General features: G+C 43.7%; 2 protein-coding genes across 2 annotated transcripts in view; both read left to right on the forward strand.

Moving 5' to 3' along the window:
* FBLN1 (fibulin 1) overlaps positions 1–22,071 on the forward strand; it is a 364,927-nt gene that overhangs the window by 74,145 nt on the left and 268,711 nt on the right. The window lies entirely within an intron of this gene.
* The window catches only part of ATXN10 (ataxin 10), a 74,721-nt gene continuing 55,947 nt past the window's right edge, over positions 3,298–22,071 (forward strand). The window contains exons 1-3 of the mRNA XM_075275144.1: positions 3,298–3,431; positions 8,533–8,718; positions 10,708–10,790. Of these exons, the coding sequence (XP_075131245.1) occupies positions 3,304–3,431; positions 8,533–8,718; positions 10,708–10,790 (397 nt within the window). The 5' untranslated portion in view covers positions 3,298–3,303. The remainder of the gene's footprint in view (positions 3,432–8,532; positions 8,719–10,707; positions 10,791–22,071) is intronic.

Raw genomic sequence — 22,071 nt, forward strand, 5'->3', positions numbered from 1 at the left:
GCAGTCACTGTGTACATACATTACATTACTTATCCTGTATTATACTCCAGAGCTGTGCTCACTATTCTGCTGTGGTTGAGAACAAGCTGGTTTAGACATACTGCTTACAGTTTAGCTGAGCGCCCGCCCGTTACTTCTTGGAATACGTAATGATTTAGTGTGTTATTGCACAGGGGGCAACATACCGTGTGGGGATCAGGAAAGTGGACAATGTAGTGTGTGAGAGTCAGTAAAGGTCATTATATATACAGTGTACGAGCCAGGCAATGGGGCATATATATACCTATTGTGTGAAAGTGTAGGTGGCTCAGTGGTTAGCACAGCAGCTTTGCAGCGCAGGAGTCTTGGGTTCGAATATTTTGTCCCTCTTTTGGGTCTTCATAAGTTGTGCGGTATGTACAGTACAGTGTGTGAGGTAGTCATGTGTAAACTACAGGACAACTGAGTATTTTACTTCACAAGCCTGCCTAAAACTTTTGATTATTCCCCCCCTTTTCTGACAGAATTTCTAATTAAAATTCATTCTAATTAATATATAATTTGAAACCCCCCTCCGAGATGTCACACCTATACATTACATCCCTATGTATTAGATCCATATACATTAGATCCCTATACAATAGATCCCTATACATTAGATCCCTATACATTAGATCCCTATTCATTAGATCCCTATGTATTAGATCCCTATACAATAGATCCCTATACATTAGATCCCTATATATTAGATCCCTATACATTAGATCCCTATATTAGATCCCTATATATTAGATCCCTATATTAGATCCCTATATATTAGATCCCTATATTAGATCCCTATATATTAGATCCCTATACATTAGATCCGTATAGATTAGATCCCTATATATTAGATCCCTATATATTAGATCCCTATATATTAGATCCCTATACATTAGATCCCTATATTAGATCCCTATACATTAGATCCCTATATATTAGATCCCTATATTAGATCCCTATATATTAGATCCCTATATATTAGATCCCTATACATTAGATCCCTATATATTAGATCCCTATACATTAGATCCCTATATATTAGATCCCTATACATTAGATCCCTATATTAGATCCCTATATATTAGATCCCTATATATTAGATCCCTATACATTAAATCCCTATACATTAGATCCCTATATATTAGATCCCTATACATTAGATCCCTATATATTAGATCCCTATGTATTAGATCCCTATATTAGATCCCTATATATTAGATCCCTATACATTAGACCCCTATACATTAGATCCCTATATATTAGATCCCTATACATTAGATCCCTATATATTAGATCCCTATGTATTAGATCCCTATACATTAGATCCGTATAGATTAGATCCCTATATATTAGATCCCTATACATTAGATCCCTATACATTAGATCCCTATATTAGATCCCTATATATTAGATCCCTATACATTAGATCCCTATATATTAGATCCCTATATATTAGATCCCTATATATTAGATCCCTATACATTAGATCCCTATACATTAGATCCCTATATAGTAGATCCCTATATTAGATCCCTATATATTAGATCCCTATACATTAGATCCCTATACATTAGATCCCTATACATTAGATCCCTATACATTAGATCCCTATACATTAGATCCCTATATATTAGATCCCTATATTAGATCCCTATATATTAGATCCCTATATATTAGATCCCTATACATTAGATCCCTATACATTAGATCCCTATATATTAGATCCCTATACATTAGATCCCTATATATTAGATCCCTATACATTAGATCCCTATATTAGATCCCTATATATTAGATCCCTATATATTAGATCCCTATACATTAGATCCCTATACATTAGATCCCTATATATTAGATCCCTATACATTAGATCCCTATATATTAGATCCCTATGTATTAGATCCCTATATTAGATCCCTATATATTAGATCCCTATACATTAGACCCCTATACATTAGATCCCTATATATTAGATCCCTATACATTAGATCCCTATATATTAGATCCCTATATATTAGATCCCTATATATTAGATCCCTATACATTAGATCCCTATACATTAGATCCCTATACATTAGATCCCTATATAGTAGATCCCTATATTAGATCCCTATACATTAGATCCGTATAGATTAGATCCCTATATATTAGATCCCTATATATTAGATCCCTATATATTAGATCCCTATACATTAGATCCCTATATTAGATCCCTATACATTAGATCCCTATATATTAGATCCCTATATATTAGATCCCTATACATTAGATCCCTATATATTAGATCCCTATACATTAGATCCCTATATTAGATCCCTATATATTAGATCCGTATAGATTAGATCCCTATATATTAGATCCCTATACATTAGATCCCTATACATTAGATCCCTATATTAGATCCCTATATATTAGATCCCTATACATTAGATCCCTATATATTAGATCCCTATATATTAGATCCCTATACATTAGATCCCTATACATTAGATCCCTATACATTAGATCCCTATATAGTAGATCCCTATATTAGATCCCTATATATTAGATCCCTATACATTAGATCCCTATATATTAGATCCCTATATATTAGATCCCTATACATTAGATCCCTATATTAGATCCCTATATATTAGATCCCTATACATTAGACCCCTATACATTAGATCCCTATATATTAGATCCCTATACATTAGATCCCTATATATTAGATCCCTATGTATTAGATCCCTATACATTAGATCCGTATAGATTAGATCCCTATATATTAGATCCCTATACATTAGATCCCTATACATTAGATCCCTATATTAGATCCCTATACATTAGATCCCTATATATTAGATCCCTATATATTAGATCCCTATACATTAGATCCCTATACATTAGATCCCTATACATTAGATCCCTATACAGTAGATCCCTATATTAGATCCCTATATATTAGATCCCTATACATTAGATCCCTATATATTAGATCCCTATATATTAGATCCCTATACATTAGATCCCTATACATTAGATCCCTATATATTAGATCCCTATATAGTAGATCCCTATGTATATATGTGACCAGTCAGGAGACTCCTCTCACCTCACAGAGACATAAACAGAGACCACGCGCTCACACCCTGACAGACATCTCCACGCACCAATCACAGCCCGCGCTTGCCTTATCCAATCACCGCCCTCCCCCAGTTATCCGGGTTTACCAATAAGAAGCTCGCTTCCGTTTTCTAGCCCGGTTACCATGACAGCGCAGTGGGCCGAGTCTTGCTGAAGATGGCGGCGCCCATGGAGCATATGACAGCGGTGTGTGCGGAGCTGGAGCGGCTGCTGAGCGAGGATGTGGCGGCGGGAGAGGATGTCGTGAGGAGGGTTACTGAGCTATTCCGGGGGCCGGAGTACAGGTCAGTCCTATAGAAGATGCATAGCACTTACTGAGGTAGTACCGGGCTCTCCATCCTAGTCAGGGTGGCGCTGTGGGATGTCATGGGGCAGGATCTGTAATTCACCATTAGGTCACATGCACGGTCACGTGACTACAGATAGCCATGTTTGTGTTCCTCCTGTCAGACTTGTAGTGTCACCGGGATCCAATGCCCTAAATGTCATCTGTCCCCCCCCCCCCCATGTTTGTGTCTCTCCTATTGCTATTACTTTTGTGTTTGCAGCAGAATCTGTCACGTGGGGGCGCTATAGGAATGTCCATCTATTTTGTAACATGTCGTGTTTAAAGGCTTGGTCCAGGATTCCAAAAAACGGCGTCTTTCTTCTAGCAACAGCGCCACATTTGGTTTGTGCTAAGTATTGCACCTCAGCTCATGGTGGAGAGCTGCAATGCTTCAGATGGCCTGTGAGCAGGTGTGGAGCTGTTTCTGGCAGAAGGACGCCATGTTTTCGCTAAACTTGGACACCCCCTTTAAATAATATTGTGATCGGCCTCTCCTCCCATTGCACCTTGTAAAATCCTATTAAACCTTTGCCTTTATACTAAGGTTTACAGATCTAGCAGAGCTGAATGTATCCTTGTGGTTTGGTTTGCAAAAAGTTTCATCTCGACCAAATAAAATTTAAAGGGGTGACCTCAACATGATGAAAGGGGGCAGGATTAGTCACTGGTGCCTTATCTTGCCCTCATGCTTTACACTGCAGCCTTGATTGTTCTTCTGTTCCACTTTAAGGTCCTGTTCACGTGGGGACGGATTATGGCACGGAATCCACGTCATAATCGCCCCCTCACAATGGCGGTCTTTGGTGGTCTTTTTCCGCTACCGGAAAAAAGCGACATGATCTTTCTTGAGGCAGATTCCGCCTCATGAAGTCAATAGAAGGGAATGGGAGGCGGAAACCGTGTCGTAGATTTCGGCACGGTTCCAACAAATGAATGGGTGTGAAATCTGACTGCAGGTTTCTGTCTCCTGCCCAATTTCGTAAGGAAACGGAAACCTGCAAGATGGAGGGGTGCAGATGTGAACCCGGCCTAAGACTATAAGGGGCTAACAGCTTTTTAATGCTTATAGGTTTCTGTTAGGAGGGATCCCCAAACGTAGATATGAACCGGGCCTGAGACTTCTTGTCACAAAAAAATCCAGCAGTGTTGAATATTTGTGCGACTAGTAGTCCCAGCTGCAGCTCTTTTCTCTTATTGCAGATGTAGTCGCAGGGCAGCCTAGTGGTCAGTGGGAGTCGCTGTGTGGCCGTAGCCATAGGGGTTTCTTCACCCCTCTTAGGAGCGCATTGAGGGTACAGTCAGGCTGGGTTACATTTGCACCGTGGGAGATGTTAAAATGGCAGAGTCCATTCTAGTCAGTGGGGTCCGTGTGTAACGTAAGCTGCACTATGTTGCCGATAAAGCCAGGGGTTGCCCACAACATGATGTAGCAGGTATCCGGGATGGCAGGCGCAAGGGGGTGGGCTATAACTCGTATTTGATTGTTAAACTGGCGGGGTCTTTTGTGTTCTCTAACCCTATGGTCAGAAAATGTTAACAATGGACGCTCAGTCGAAAATCTGTTAAAAATCCCATTGGATGCAGTGGGATTTGTTATATCGTCCGTTAGCGCCTGTTTTCTTGTAATTCGTCGCTGGTTCGTTATTTTGGCGCAGATAATAACATGGCGTACTTGGCTAATTTCAAAATAACAGGATGTGACGAATAATAATAATAATAATAATAAATAATTAATAAATATTATAATAAGTGGTGAAGTGGAAATTTGAATAATGAAGAAAAAAAAAATTTGACCACAAATGTTAAAATTTTGAATTTTAAAATTATTTATTTTATTTAATAATTTGTCAAAGTCTACTGAGCCTCTTGTACTGGGGGAATGATCCCCAGCACTGTCTGTATACTCATGTCCATCTCTTATCTTTGCCCGATCTCCCATTAATACGCTTCCAGTCTTGTGGTTTCCCCGCTGGTCCTGCCCCCCCCTCCCCTCCGTCTCGGCCTTGTGATTGTTCCCTTTTTCCTGCCATCTGCCCCGCACACTTGCCAATGTATTTATATTTATTTGGCTGGCCGTATCGCAGCAGTATATATGATACAGCTGTGTGTCGGTAGACGGCCTCTCCCATGTGGTAAACCAGAGGTGGAGAGGAACAGAGGAATCGGGCCGCTCGCTGAAATTAGTCTCTTAACCCCAGGACTCTTAGGGTGTGTGCACAGCGAAAACATTACTGCGTGTTTAACCCTAAAACTGCAATTGAGATGCCAAATACCGCTCATGGGGTACATTAAACTTGGGGTGACAAATAATTTGAGTAATCACCGTTGTTGATTGTACATGACAATCTGCAAACTGTTTTAATATATGGAGTGTAATGCTTAGGCTTGGCCTCTGTGTGGCACTGTTGTGTTTATTAATAGAATTTTTTTATTTTATTTAATTAATTTTTTCCCATAGATTGCACCTTAGTAGTTGTAGTGTTAATAAAACAGGTCAATGTGGTGTCTAGAAGTAGCCGATGTCTGACTTTGGGACACGTGGGATTCCCCAGACAGCATTTGGCCAAACATATGTTACAGTGGTTGTCCCTGCCCACAGAATAGGGGGTAAGTGACTGATCACTGGGGGCACAACAGTGGAGCCCCCTACTGCACATAACAAGGAGGGTCCCAATTGAATGAAGGCATTGTGATGCATGTTGGCCAGCATTGGAGTGTATGGGGTGTAGATTCCTCACCATCTTGTATTGATCACCTGTCCTGGAGATGGGTCAACAATATCTGATCGGTTGAGGTCGAAGGGCATTCAGCTATAAATTCTTTCCTGAGACTGCTGCTCTCTCTGAAGATGCTATACTTCAGCACCCTACAGTCGTGTACATGGGCTATCAAGTGCACCTCCAGACTACCCTTTAGCTTGGCTGAGTACACATGGACCCTCCAGGGCAGAGAAGAGAGCAAGTCGCTGCCCATCTCCTCTAGTGGTTGGTCAGGCTTGTTAAAATCCACCAGTCTGATTCTCTGTTCCTCCAACAGTTAACGTTGAGATACGCCCCCCTCCCCCATTCTCTCACTTCACCTTTAGGTTGCCACCCTCCATCTAATGTTTGGCCATTATTAGGGGTCTTAGCTGTTTGTTTCGTTATGTATAGTAGGTGGCCTCTTCAGACAACCCACCTTCATACACCATATTGGGCTATGCTGATGAGTGGTCCTCTCTTCAGGATCTTGCTCTGGAGGACCAGACCACATTGACTTGCATGGACACTGTGTAATACTTCCTTTCACCTCTGGAGGTGCTGCAGAGAATCTGAACCCTTTCTTCTAGGCTTCTTTGCGGCTTAAGGCTGATCGCTGGTGGTCTCGGCACTATCACTCCATGCGATCAGCTTATTTTTGAGAAGCCCCTTTAAATCCGTACTTGTATTCGGTTTTATTAAGTGCATTATGAAGTGGTTTAGGAAAAAGTGAGTTTAGATCTAGTTTTATGTCTGTAAATGTTCAGAATAATCCTCATTACATCACTCACTAATGCGGGATATTTCAGCAGTGACTCTTCATAAAATGTACGGTAATAAAGTGGGGGATGGCGGTACGTCTGGCACAGGGTGAGGAGCCGTCCCCCCGTCGCTGCACAGTAGCTCGGGCTTATTTTTATATACTTTTCATTGGGTAAACTTTCCCTTCTGCTTTCCTAATCTGGAATGATTGAACGATGCAGCGGGGCAGCGGCTCACCACTAATGCCTTCATCCCAGAGACCAACCTAATGCCGCCAAACTGTGGGGTTTGGGCTCGTGCATCAGGTGAAGAGAAAAAAAAAATGACCTTACTTTTTCCTTTTTCTAAAAACGTCCTAAAATGTATTTTTATAGCCTCCATGCTGTAAATATGAGTTAACCGTTGCCATATGCTTTCTTAATCTCGCCGAGTGCTATCCCCGTCCCATTAGGCTACAGTGGTCGGGTTATTTTTGACCATCTCAAATTGCCTACTGTGCCATTTTTAAAGCAAACTTGGCATTTTTCTTCTCACCATTGAGAATCCATCTTATATTTTTTTGGGCTGGTAGGAGGAATTATGTTACAGCGTATGTTTACCAGCAAGCCTGAGGCACAGTGTAGTCTTGTACGACGGCCATGGAGGACAGTTTTAACATAGTTAAAGGGATTTTATCATTAAAACACAATTTTTTTTTTTTTTTTTTTCTGCCTCCCTCGTAGTAATAGCCTTAAGAAAGGCTATTCTTCTCCTAACTTTAGATGTCTTCTCTGCGCCGCCGTTCTTTAGAAATCCCGGTTTTGTCAGTATGCAAACTAGTTCTCTCGCAGCACTGGGGGCGGGCCCCAGCGCTCAAACAGCACTGGAGGCGTCCCCAATGCTGTGAGAGAACTTTCCAGCACTGTCTCCATCTTCAAGAAACGGGTCTTCTTTCGGCGGTGTCTTCAAACTTCTAGGCCTAGGGCAAAGCCGACTGCACATGCCCGCCGGTCACAAGAAAATGGCCGCTTACTTACTGTGTAAGAGACCATTTTTCTTGTGGCCGCGGGCATGTGCAGTCGGTTCTGCCAGAGACCACTGGAGCCGGAAGAAGACGTGTGAAGAGGGCGTTCCTGAAGAAGATGGAGGCGGCACTGGAGAGTTCTCTTGCAGCATTGGGGACGCCCCCAGTGCTGCGAGAGATCTAATTTGCATACCAACAAAAACTGGTATTTCTACGGAACGGTGGCCTGGAGAAGACATCTAAAGTTAGGAGAATAGCCTTTCTTAAGGTTGTTCCTACGTGGTAGGCAGAAAAAATTGTGTTTTAATGATAGGATCCCTTTAAAGGGGTGGCCTTGTGAAGTCAACCCCTTCTTGGTAGCTATCATATATGGGAGTCATCTGCTCAGAATTCCCTGGACCCGGGCCACCCTACCCCTCCGGCTCTGGCTACAGGACTCAGGCCGCCCCGCTATAGGAATGATCATGGTTTGGTCAATTCCCTGGCCACTGGCATGGTAGGTGTTTGGGGTTCATTTTCCTTTCCAGACCTAACTACTCTTTCTTGTCTTACAGGGAGGTTGCAGAGGAGAAGATCTTCACCTTGATATTACAGATCCTGTCCAGAGCGTTGCAGGAGATCCAGACACAGATTGCGGCGTCTGAGTCTTCTGAGGATCGCTGGTATCTCCTATCAGCCGAATGCTTCCGGTGCTTGAGAAATGCCTGTGTGCAATGCCTGAAGAACCAGAATACCATCAGGTGAGCGTTTTACCTGGAGAATGAGGCTTCATTAGTGTAGGATAGGTCACTGAAGGGGTTGTCTAGGATTTAGGGCAGCCCCAAGGATGGCCGTGAGGCTCGGGTGACCGCTGAAACCAATCGGTGTCCTTGGTAGTCGCCAGTAAGGAACCGGTGATACATGCATGTGACGTCACCGGTCCCTCTCCAGCGACTGCTGAGGCCACTGATTTGTCTCATCCGTTACGTGAGCCTCACAAATTTTGTTGCTTCAAATCCTGAACAGCTTCTTTAATATCAACACCCTGAAAATGGCCAATAAACATAGATAGAATTTATTATGTGTAATCTTCTGTGTGTGTCCCAGGAGCTCCTCCTCCGCTCGGGATCAGGAGAAAGGGGAAGCGTGTGTCTGGTGTCATGTGGAAGGTTAGATTCTCAGCTTTCATAACACACCAAGACACTCCTTATAAGTGCCAGATCACTGGGGTCTGACTACCGAGACCCCCCCTCAGCAATCAGGAAAATGGGGACCTAAAAGTCCCCCTGCATCCTCCCCTGTGGTTGCACTTTAAGTGGCTGGCACACCATTCCCTTCTGGGGGGCTGCACGGGCTGCCACCTCCAAAAGTTCCATAGAAGTGACTCTGGGGCCTGTCATACAAACACACTGGCCCTCCTTTCACAAGTAAGGGGACTTTCAAGACTCTGCTTTCCTGATCACGGGGGTGCTAGCACACCGACCCATTATACTACCCCATTCACACAACCATGTATCACTAGTCCATGAATTGGGGCCATGAGCTACCGAGCTATATGCAGCCTTATAAGGGGATGTGTCGAATTTGTGGAAGTAATAGTTCTCCTTTTTTTCAAAAGAGACAAAATTTGGGAAGTGGACATATCCTCTAAGTAAGGTCCCCTCCTGCAGATGTATGCTGCTGCACAGGTTAAAGGAAAGCCCTGTGTAAGCACAATATCCGTTCCCGTCGCCTTGGCACGTAGTGCCCTGTGCAGAATCCTTGTATGTTCGTGCGGTTTCACTGTGTGGGGCTGAAGGCTCGCCCTTTAATTAGGTAGAGAAAGCTTGCATAATGTTACCGCAAAGCCGGGGAGCTGCTCAGCAGATGTCACTGCCGGACCCGGAGATCCTGGTCATGAGCACATCCAGGAAACTGTCTATGGAGAGAGAACCTCAAGCTGAAGCGGCAGGTCCTTAAAGGGCAGCATGAGATCATATCTAAAGGACCCCCCCGCCCATATCTGGTTCATAGTCTACATCTGTACATGATATTTAGTAGCTTGCCAAAACGTTGCTTTACTCATCCTGCTCCTTTTGTGCTGATCTCTGTTCACTCCTAAAGCTGCATCCAAAATTCTTCTCCTTGTTTGGTATACAGCACTGAGCTGATTATGCCGATACACATGTACTTCACTGCTCAAGAGTTATCCCATAATGTCATACATTCTGCTGCATTGCTTATAACAGGTGTTCTAACTAGAAAATCCCACTAAGGGTAAGTTCACACAGGTTTTTTTTGGATCGGAACCTGAGGCGGAGGCCGGGTAGCGGTGAAATCCAGCAGCACTCCACTCCGGATTAGGCCCAATGAATGGGCCTAGTCCGGAGGAGGGAGTGTCTTCAGGCCGAATCGCGAGGCGACTCCGCCTGAAGAATGAGCATCTCCCATTGATTTCAATAGGAACTGTCTTTTTGGTCAGGGTTTTGAGGCGGATACGGTCTCAAACCCCTGACCAAAAAACCCTGTGTTGGGTGTCCATTACTCTGGAGGACCTGACCTGTCCTGCATCCTATTGATTGCAGTTAGTACCGTGTAGTGCTTCCATTCCCCTGTGGTGGCACTGCAGGGAAATCAATACTTGTAGCTGGGTCCTACCAAAGATTACAGGAGGAATGATGGGGAAAGGGGGGGGGGGGGGGTTGTCTGAAAAACAATGTTGTGACCAAATGGCTGGCAAAAATTTCTAATTTCTCCTATTTATGTGACAGAAACTTGGGACTGATAGAGAAAGCCATGGCGGTCATCAGAGTCTTCAGTACATCAAGTATCGCACAGGAATCGTGTTTGGTCGGTGAGTGTGCCTTCAGATTTACTAAAATATCCTGCTCTTATTGTTAAAGGGGTTGTCTCCTGGCGGTGGAGTCCATTCATCGTGGGGGGGTTCGACCTTCTGCTATGATTCAGGACCGAGGCGCTGTGTATTACCTGAACGTCCCAGCGGGTTTCAGAAACTTAAATACTGCTGCCCTATCAATATCCCACTGATTGGGGTCCAACACCTAGCACCCCCACCGATCAGCTGTTCATAGGCATTCGGGGTAGCCACGATTTAGCTTCACAACCCAATGATATTACGTTTGTTGGGCATAGCCATTTGCAGCTCTGCCCCATTCGAGTGGATGAGGCTGAGCTGCACAGCCACTATACAATATATGTTGTTGGGCTTGATGAGCAGTGAGGAGACCTCTTGAGACAGCGGATTGATGGGGGTGATGGTTATCCCCCCTGCCAGTTAGCCAGGCTCACGGATCTTCTGCCCCCCTCATGATTATGATTTACGGTCCTGAAAGTTGGACCCCCAACCCATCATACATTGATGCCTTAAAGGGGTTGTGCCTACATGGGATCGGGCATAAGAATCAATTGATAGCGCTTTGTTCACAGGGCGCCCTGAATTCTCCCTGTGAACAAATCTCCATTTTTTGACTGGTGCTCCATTGACTTCTTGGGGGCTGATGCAGACACACTGGCAGTTCATTCACAGGGGAAAATCAAAGGGGTTTTCATGGCTGGTCAGTAGGGGTCCCAACGGATGGACCTCCAGTAGTCTGACACTTGTCCTCTATTCTATTTATGTAGTGGCACAATCCCTTTAAGATGACCATACATCCTCCATAGCTGCTGACCACTGTTCCTTCTGACCCCACATGTGGTTGGCTTGGCTGAGCATACATGTACTCTGAAATGGAAGTGGGGACATATAAAATTCAATATGCCCACGCCTCCATCCCCCAACATCATCATTTGGGGCACTCCGATACACTTCTGAGGTGCATAGTTCTGGGCCCTGCTATAACTGCCACATTTGGCCCGCGTTTATATACTATGTATGGGCACCTTAGTCTCTGACTTCAGTACCCAGATCGCCCCTACTGACAAGTGACCCCTGTAGCCCCCCCCAGGGCAGGGTCGGCCATAGATAAGCTGTAATCCTCAGCACACTATTAGCCATTGGCTCTCCTCCTCCTTCAGACGGCCTTTTTTGTGGCTTGGTAATTACTAGTGAAGGTTCAGTATGTACTATAGGACGGGAATTGCTAGGAAATAGTGTGTGCAGAGTCGCTGGCACAGGATCTAGCGCTGCGGTCTCTAACAAGTATTTATTCCACTGGGTGAAGCTGCAGCATTGTCATTAAATAGACAGTGATTTATTAACTATAGAAAATGAGAACCAGCTTCTCCGGCCTCCTCTCTGCTAATGGCTGCTCTGAGCCTGTAACACAGCCATGAGGGCTGGAGGTAGGACATACTGCCACTATTCCATCCACCACAGGGGGGCGCTATAGCCTAACGGGCCTTCAATCCGTGTTGCTCATCTCAACCAATCAGAGCTCAGCTGCTGCCTCCTAGCAGCCAATCACAGCAGAATATCGGAAACCAGGCAAGTTTTTGGAAAATTGAGTGACCACCAACTTGAGGAGTAGTGACTGACTTATTGGGTGTCATCCGGTTCTCTTGTGAGCAGAATAACTTCTAGGAGTATTTAAGGATCATTTAATCGGTGACCTATCCTTGGGGTAGGTCATCAATTGAAGGTCCATAGGGGGAGGGGGGGGTCTGACACCTGGAAACCCCATGGGGTGGCAGGTTGAAGTGGTCCTGAGCTGCCATGTCACAGCCCAAGTTGTGTCACGTTCATTGATCACAGCTCAGTCCCATTCAAGTGAATGGGCTGAGCTGCAATATAAAGTGCAGCCACTATACAATCTTGGCAAGCACTAAAGTGGATGTCTGGCCCCTGCCGATCTGTAATTGACCCATCTTAGTGGATAGGTCATCAATTAGGGGAGGTGACAGAACAGCCCCCCCCCCCCCCCCCACCGCCTTCCCCCAAATACGCTTTTTGAAGAGGCAAAGTCTGTGACCTCCCATTCATTGGTCACTGGGCCTGTCCTATTCAAGTGAATTGGGTTGAGCTGCAATACCAAGCACAGCCACAGCATAATGTATGGCGCTGTGCTTGGTATTCTACTGATGGGACCAGAAAACCCCATTAACAGTATTGCATCAGACAACTCTCCGCCGCGTACCAATAACTTCCCACAGATTTATTCATTGCGGTTTTCCGGCTTCTCTCTAATCGGGTGCACTCCTTCTGAACTCTACACGGTGGATGGAGATTGGCGCGGCTTCTGAAGAGCTCAGCCCGCACTCAGTCATTTATCGCATCCCAATCCACATAATCTACTGTTGCGCCACGTTACCGATGAACTTCCTGTACTGATTTATTGTAGGACCTCCACCACTTGGCCACGCTTTGCCAGGAGCGGTCGCGTTTCAGTTCCGCAAATCCGCTCCTGCGTATCAATCACTATTCACCTCTGGTTTTTATGTTCGGTCCCCATGTTTTGGGTTTTAAAATTTTTTATTTTTTAAAAAAATTTTTTCCCCTTATGTTCTAAAGAGTTACTGAGTATGGAGCCAAGTCGGCTCTGCTGCGTCTGAGGACAAGGCTGTTATTACGCTGTCAGATGAGAATTTATAATATTTTTTTTTTTTTCTTGAGGAAATAATTATGGGAGTGTGACAATATATTGTACTCATCAAAATTTAATAGTGTAACCCCGTATTTTTTTAAAAAAAATTTTTATATTGTTTATTCGTCTAAAAAAAAAAAAAAAAAAAAAAAAATTGACCAAACTGTATCGGGCATCCAAAAACAACACCAATAAAAATTTTTTTTTCGTAAAGTAGAAAAATAAGAAAGGGATTTCAAGGTTTCTGTTCTGCCTCTATTTTCCTACTTTGCTGAATGTACCTAGAAACGAGAATTTGGAAGCCGTGTTTGGGACCGCACCTCCGAATGGGATATTTCCTGTAAATTTTTGGACAGAATTTTACGCTCTAGGGAATTGCTGGTTATAGAAGAATGGTATAGTAAATGTACTACAGGAACATACTGCGGATTTTTTATCATTTTTTTTTTTTCCTGGCAGACAAACGTTAAATCGTTATGACCTTTTGGGACCCTGCACCAATATAGTTTATTAAAGTGGGCCTCTGGTGAAAATTAAAAACTTCTCGTCCTCATGGCCGGTACACTTCTGAAGCTTCTCCTTTTAAACTCATTTATGTGACCTCTACTTCTTAGGGTCAGTGCACACTGAGTTGTGTGGTGGTGTGTGGTTTTTTTTTTTTTTTTTTTGGGTTTTTTTTGTGTGTGTGCTGATTTTGACGCTGAATTCGCTTCAAAATCAACCTCTAAAAAAGCCTCCCAATAGAGTTCAATTATATTTTCTGTCTTGTAGACAACTGTAAGGCTGTGTTCACATAGAGGGATTTGGTGGCGGATTTCACCCCAAATCTGGGGCAGATTAATCCCAGAATCCTTATCAAAAACAAAGTGGAATTCATCTTCATCTTCATTTTCCGCCATGTGAACATAACCTAAAGTGGCTGCCATCAAGGTGTCTCCTTTTATTTGCTGTTCACTCCCTGTTACTAGGGAAGTTCCATCTTTAGAAACCATAAGGGTCGAAGACTGAATCCCAGTGAGTGGAGGCGGCAGGGGCAGGTCTGGCTTCATAGCCTCAGCTTGTTTGCGTACAGGTCCGCCTGTATGCTGCTCAGAGAGGAGTCTGCGGCTTCTCACCGTGAGTGAAGGGAGAGTCTGTTTACCTCTGACTAGCTGCTTGTTATTGCTTATGGAATGTTACTGAAAGTAAGCAACTTTCCATATATATATATATATATATATATATATATATATATATATATATATATATATATATATATATAATTTTTTTTATAGATTTCTCTCTTTCTATGTCAAGGATCTTTTTAGCTGAATCATAACCTGTTTTTACAGTCCACTGCCCCTAGTTCTCTTATTTTACTATCTGTTATTTAACATTTACTTCTGGCAGAATGACATCTAATGAAACCAGTAGTAGTAGTAATGGCTGGTGGGGGGGCAGGCTGTTATGTATTGTACATACCCCTGTCTCTTATGGTTAAGGAGATTAATGGTTTTATATTCCTCCCCAAATTCCAGTGTTCTGGGTTTGTGTCCCCCAGCGTTATGGTTTTAAATGAGCTCCACTTTCGCCAGTTATCTTAGCTGTGTTGATGGAACCTGTGATGGTTATTTGAAGATTTTCCCAGATTACCGTTGGATCCACCGCCCATGACATCGGCCTTTATATCGACGACAAGATAATCTGCAGAAAGCCAGAGTGGTCTCTTTCAGAAACTGAAGATTTTCAATGACTTCACCTACCAAAATTATTTATGCCCCTCTGACCCGTTTCCTCCCCCCCCGCCCCAATATAGAATATTACATGTCCACCCATTTTCCGCTTTACTTTGGTACAGCACGGTGCCGGTGGCAGGACGCCATTGCTGATCAGGATACTGCTGGACATCGTGTAGGTAAACTCTTCAGCATCAGTTGTTTGGTTTGGAGCAGATTTTCTGAAATATTTTCGTGAGGATTCCGGATCAGATTCGCTGCTGAAATTACAAGCAGAAAATCCAAACTGTGTGAACTTAGCCTTCACCTTCGTGTGTTTGTTGTGTGTTTTTTTTTTTTTTTTTTTTTTTGCATTATAGATCTCCCAAAAAATGTATTTTCAGACCTAAAACCTTACCTGAATTCCTGACATTTCAGTAGCCTCGGCACATGATGTTCTCGGGACCAGTCAGTAGCTGGAAAATGGGATTTTGTCCAATGTTTTTGGGGTAGAGAAAGAAAAACGTTATTGCGAGCCTCAGGATTGTTACGGGTGACATAAAATTTCTATTTTTAGGGGATTATGAAAGACGCAGGGATGGACAACAATTCTACGTGTGCAGTCTGGCCATTCCAAGCTGGAAGTCATTGTAAGGTTTCCACTTCAGAGTGAGGGAATCTTTTCCAAAACCTGACTCTTAAATCCCATCGTGAGTGGGCTTGTGGACACCGCTGCTTTTTATAGCCAGGCTCCAATCTACACATATAGGTTTATTGGACATACTACATACTACTACTACATACTTCTATCAATGGAGAAATAAATTATGGATTTTGAGGGGGGGGGGGAACCTTGAAATCTAAAATGGACTAAGTCTGTAATGGGTTAAATATATAAAAATGTATGTGTTTTTTTAGGGTTAAGTAAAGGAATTTAAATTTTTGCACTTTCTAGTGAAATAAAAAAAAATCCTATTCAAATTTTAGGAAGCGGCGGGGGGAGAGGGAGACACCCTACCTCTTAAGACTCAAAAACGGAGAACCCAACATGGCAACATCAGTGAAGGCTCTGAGCCAGTAAAGACCATGGCCTGTCCAGAAGTTCATGATTTGCCTTGTCATTAAGGGGTTAAATGGGTATTACGGTTAGAACCCCACCATATCTAGGGTCTGACCATAGAAAGTTACCCCACCATCTCTAGGGCCTGACAAGATTTGCATATAAGCAAGGGTATGACCACTTTGACCCCTACCAAGAAGATAAGTTCTTAAGGTGGGTGCACCCCTTTTAGACTGGGGCTACGCTGCTGGTTTAGCTGTGACTAAGGATCATCACTGGATTGCTTGTGACCCTCATGTTGGTGAACGGAGATGCGTTGCGACCCCTGAAGGTGCCACGACTGCAATTTGCGGTCTCAAAAAGATCAAGCGACGTCCAATCATTTTGCCACTAGAAGCTGTGGTATACTTGGCGTGTCAATGAACATGAGTGACCTGGTGGCCATAGTTGCCGCCCTAACCTTAATGTACCTCACGGATTACCCTAATAACGTATCTCCCTTACTATCCCTTAAATGCGGTGACTTTCCATCCCTTAAAAAGTGGTGAGTATAGGGGCAACAGGTGATCTTATCCTGGTCTTTTTCTCTATTGGGGGTTGAGGGCCCTGGTGGTACTTGATGGTTGCCTCAAAAGGTCCTCCATCTCCACGACGTTGCTTTTATGGAGGAGTCAGATGGCATATCGATATTGTTCCTGTGTTGCCAATGTTCTATCTCCATATCTTCATCAGCTAGCACAACAATGTTTTTGTATGTCCACATGTTTTCGTCTGGTTTTCCTTTTGATGTTGACCACATTTTGGAACTGCACCCTCTTCTTCCTCCACATGGACCTTGGTATCAGAATCTCTGCTAGTTCTCACCATGTTCCATGTTTTCGGCATACTGTCAACTCTCCAGCGGTATACAATTCCGCCAATATTCAAGGATATAAAAGGTCTTCTTCTAATAAACTTGCCCCGGTGTGCCCATATTTCAGATGGATTTACCCCGAAATGCTAAATTTGTATTAGTAGCTTAAAGAGGACCATTCTCCACCAATCCAACTCTTTTCCATCCTTCAGTAATCTATGCCAACCTTTCTCTCTACCCCCCACAGTTCCTAAGAATTCGGTACTGTTAATTTCAGGACCCAGTATGCGGATTAGCCTCTCTGTCAAGTGGGAGGTCCTTGGTGACAGCAGACAACCCTGGCCCACCCCTCTGACAGTGGGACATTGGTGAACTCCAATTGTGCTGGAGTCGGTGAGGCAGCACCTACTAAAGGATGCAAAGAGTTGGAATTGGTGGAGGTGATGAAAGGTTCCCTGTTAAGTGTCCTCTGGTAATATCAGAATGGGCTCATGGTAATCAACCATGACCCGCCCACCACCACTCCCTTTGCTATGCTTAGAGTCCCTCACCACTATTTGCGATTCTCTCTCAACCTATAGAAAATGCCTCCTCTGGCTCATATCTGCGTCAAAGTCTCCGTTCTTGTGATCCATGGCCAGAACAAGAGAACTAACGGCGAAGGATCCATCCGGAGGGACTCTTCTTGACTGTAATGGGGTCTTATTTTGTTATGCTGCACTATAGTCTACTCTTCCGGGATTCCCGTCGAAGCTTGTGTTGGAGACTGACAAGGTGAACATGGCGTTAGCTGGTTGAAAAGGCTTTGTTTGTGTTGAGGTGGATCCAAAAGCCAAAAAAAGTGCTGATCCGCTAAGTTTTGTGATGGATTGGTGAAGTGGGTCATCTCTTCCCTCTTTGTTTTTGGAGACCTTTGCTACAAAACTTTTGGCTTGTATTCATGGTCAAGGAAGCCGTGGAGTCCTATAAAGCCTTTACATGGTCAGCAACCAGGTCCGGTTCTACGTCGCTTTCATGCCCTTCAGATTGTCCGCCATCTTCTGTATGGAAACGAATAGTCTTCCTATAGGGATGTCTATTCTGCATCCGCTATGTTATTTTCCATCTTAAAACTTGTAAGTTTCTAGAACTCTCCAGTCCAGGGTAGTTCAGTAACACGTAAAGGACGTGGGTGGAAACCACACATTGATCCTAAATCTCTTAAAGTGCCATCAAGGTATGGAAATCCTTGACTTCTATTTATATGTGGTAAAAAATTGTGGCCAACCCAGTGCTCTGGCTGTAATTTTCCCTTTATATGAGCCATGATGGACACTGCAGCGGCTTCTTATAAGTGGCAGTGTGGGTGGGTCTTGTATAAATTATGGGTTGAATCCCCCACTACTCCCCCAGAGTTCCATGCTGCGGGTCGGGAGTACATCATCGTCTACCTTCACGGTGGGTGGCATCCCGGCTGACATATCCTCTTTTTGGTTTTCTTGGTTTCCTGGTAAATTTTGCTTAATGCTGAAATATTAACTACAGTACAATATTATGACAGATCGTTATTCTCTTGTAAATCATTAAAATTATTCCCGCAGATGTTTTCAGTTTATTCCTGAGGATCTGAATGAAGTGTAGGCCTTATTTTATGTATCTCTGTCTAATATTAATAAATATATATTTATATAAATTTTTTTAAAAAATTTCTTCTTCTTCTGTTGCTTTCGTCTGGCGAATGCTTTACTATAATAACCCAAAAACATTAAGGAGAAATGCACGGTTTTATGCACCCGACCCTGCAATCACAAATTTCCAGAAGGTCGCCCCTTCATGTCCATTGGCCAGGACTCCCCAGCCCCTAAGCCCTGCATATAACTGGACCACCATCATCTCACAGGTTTCTCCTCATAGACTTGCATGTTTACCTTGATCTCCTCACCTTCTTTATAGCGCTGTCAGCAGTTTTAAAGGGATCCTATCAATGGATACCCTTTTTTTTTTTTTTCTTTCTGACTAACACATAGGAATAGCCTTAAGAAAAGCTATTTTTCTCCTACCTTTAGATGTCTTCTCTGTGCCGCCGTTTGGTAGAAATCCAGGTTTTCTTCGGTATGCAGAGGAGTTCTCTCGCAGCACTGGGGGGCGGTCCTCAGGGTTTAAACAGCACAGGGGGTGTCCCCAATGCTGTGAGAGAACTCTCCAGCACCGCCTCTATCTTCTTGTGGAACGCCCTCTCCTGGTGTCTTTTTCTGTCCTGGGTTTCAATCTTCTAAGCCTCGGGCAGAGCCGATTGCACGTGCCCGGGCCACAAGAAAATGGCCGCTTAGACAGTAAGCTGGTGTAACCGGCCATTTTCTTGTGGCCTGGGCATGTGCAGTCTGCTCTGCCCGAAGCCTAGAAGATTGAAACCCAGGGCGAAAGAAGACACGGAGAGAGGGCGTTCCTGAAGAAGATTGAGGTGTCACTGGAGAGTTCTCTCACAGCATTGGGATCGCCCCAAGTGCTGCAAGAGAACTCACTTGCATACCGAAGAAAACCCGCATTTCTACCAATTGGCGCTGCGGAGAAGACCTCTAAGGGTAGGAGAAGAATAGCCTTCCTTAAGGATATTCCTATGTGTTAGTCAGAAAAAAAAGGGGTATCCAATGATAGGATCCCTCTTAAAGGGGTTTTTGGTGCTTGCCTATCTGATCTGTGCAAGTTAGGCACTTAGGACCCCCACAGACTAGCTATGTGCAGAGGTCGCAGCACTCGTAAGTGCCCTTATGACTTCTGTGACCTTTTCCCTGTGCTGAAGTCATGTTCAGTGGTCAGCAGCAGCTTGCGCTGCAATACCAAACCCAGCCACTATACAATGCATGGTGCTGTGCTTGGTATGTAGTGAAGAAGTCGCATCACTCGTCCAAATGCTGCAACCTCATTAACAAGCTAATCGCCTGAGTCTGAACTGTCACCCCCCCCCCCCCCTTCCCATCAATATGTACGTCCTGGACAAGCCCCTTTTAATAGACTTGGTATAACTACTTTCTGTACTCAGACTGGCATAGAGGAGCAGTTTTAGTAAATGTGGGCCTTTTCCCGTTGGTTCCCCCCTCACATTCCTTACATCCAGCCTGGGCCTTGAGGTCATATTGTATTCTGTTTTGTAGTAGTCTTGTTTCTGCGCCCAATTTGTTTTTAATGGGATTATTGTCCATTAAATATATACTCCCTTGTCTGTACAGGCCGGGTTCCATGTATAATTTGTGGCGTGGTTTACCAGCAGGATAAAATTAGCCCCTTCTACCACACAGTCTGTTTAAAAACAAAAACGTATTAAAAAGGGCACAATTTAAAAATTTTAAGATAAAATTTCCCACTTCCACAAAGATTAAATTGCACATTAAGAGATACACCCTTCAGAAAATATAGCCATCTACTAGTTATATACTTTTGGTTCAGAGTTATCCATTTTACTATATTGTACTTGGGAATTTTGAGTTCAAGGAGTTTTCCAGGCTAAAACTCTTGACCAACCTACCCTAAGATTAGGTTATCAATGTCACGTTGATGGTTTGTCACCTGGGACCCCCATCGATTTTTCTGCACAGAGAATGGCGCAGGAAGCGGACAGCTCTGTTCTGTTTAGAGGCCAGACTAGGTACTGCAGTGTAGCTACCGTTCACTGTAATGGGAACTAAGCTACAGTTACGTGGTTCAGCCACTACACAGAGAATGGAGCTGTCTGCTTCCTGTCCCATTCACTGTGTCCACTGCTGATTACTGATCGAGAGGGGGCGTCTGGTAATCTGACCCTTACCCATCTGCTGTAAGTGACCTATTCATCAATATTTTAAGTCCAGGCAACCCCTTTAATAGAGGAGGGTCCTCTGTTAGGTTTTTCATTTGTTACAAAGGGCATCTCGCACTCTGAAGGACCCGTCCCGTCCTGTACTATAAGCAACACATTGGTTTGAATGGACATCGTAATTCTTGAGTTCTCCTGTGATGGTGTGATGAAAGAAGCCCTACTTGTCTGTATAGCATTACTGAATATAGAGTTTATGCATATTGGTATATTCCATTGGTATGTGTGTATACAAGTAATGTCAGAGGTGAGACTGTGTATTTCATCCTGCAATCACCAGACCACCACTCCTGTCTTATTACCCTGGGAAAAGCCAGTCTTATCGCTTTACAACTTGATGGGACAGGTGAACTCTGCCGTCTGGTGGGTACCCATCTTTCCAAGGTGTGGATAGAGCCAGTTAACGTCCCAGCTTTCTCAGGGTGAGGAAAGTGGAAGGAGGGGGACATCCTGGCAATGGGTGGGTTGCCACAAGCCAGGAGCTTCACATTGCAAAAACCTGCAAATGCTTTGAAACTTTGTCACGTTTTGGAATCTACAAACTATGTGAGAGCTCCTCCAAGCTCCATGGAAACAAAAGAATTGGATTTACTTAAGGTTTATTCTAATTTTACTCCCTTTTATTTTAAAAACTGTTCTGCTTGTTTTGCTTTCTTTTATTAGTCTATAGCACAGAAACCTTTGGGTATTAAATTTTAAAGGGGTATTCCCATGCATATAATCTTATCTAGATTTGTAGATACATTTGGGTTTGTTACATTCCGTGTGCACCTCTGGGGGGGGGGGGGGGAGACTAGAACTCATTTGACTTTGTTGCGACTGGTTGTTACCATATAGATGCCATACTGTAACTTTTGAATATAAAGTCTGATGGCCTAATTCTTATCATTCCTGGCATCTGCTGTCATATGGAGTGGGGACACCCCCCATACACATCCGATGCTTGACCAGGGTCCCCAAAATCAGCAGGGTGCAACAGAGGCATTACTGCAACTAGGCTGATGTTGATGTCAATGGGATTTATTTATTTTTTTTATATTTATTTATTTTTTTTGTGCACCAGATTGTAGAACTTCCTGGATTATCGGATGCCAGATTAAGGCCGAGGCCCCACGTTGTGGAAACGCCAACTTTTTTTGAGCCAAAGCCAAAAAATGGC

Source organism: Leptodactylus fuscus, chromosome 5 (assembly GCF_031893055.1).
Source record: "Leptodactylus fuscus isolate aLepFus1 chromosome 5, aLepFus1.hap2, whole genome shotgun sequence".
Classification (NCBI taxonomy): Eukaryota; Metazoa; Chordata; class Amphibia; order Anura; family Leptodactylidae; genus Leptodactylus; species Leptodactylus fuscus.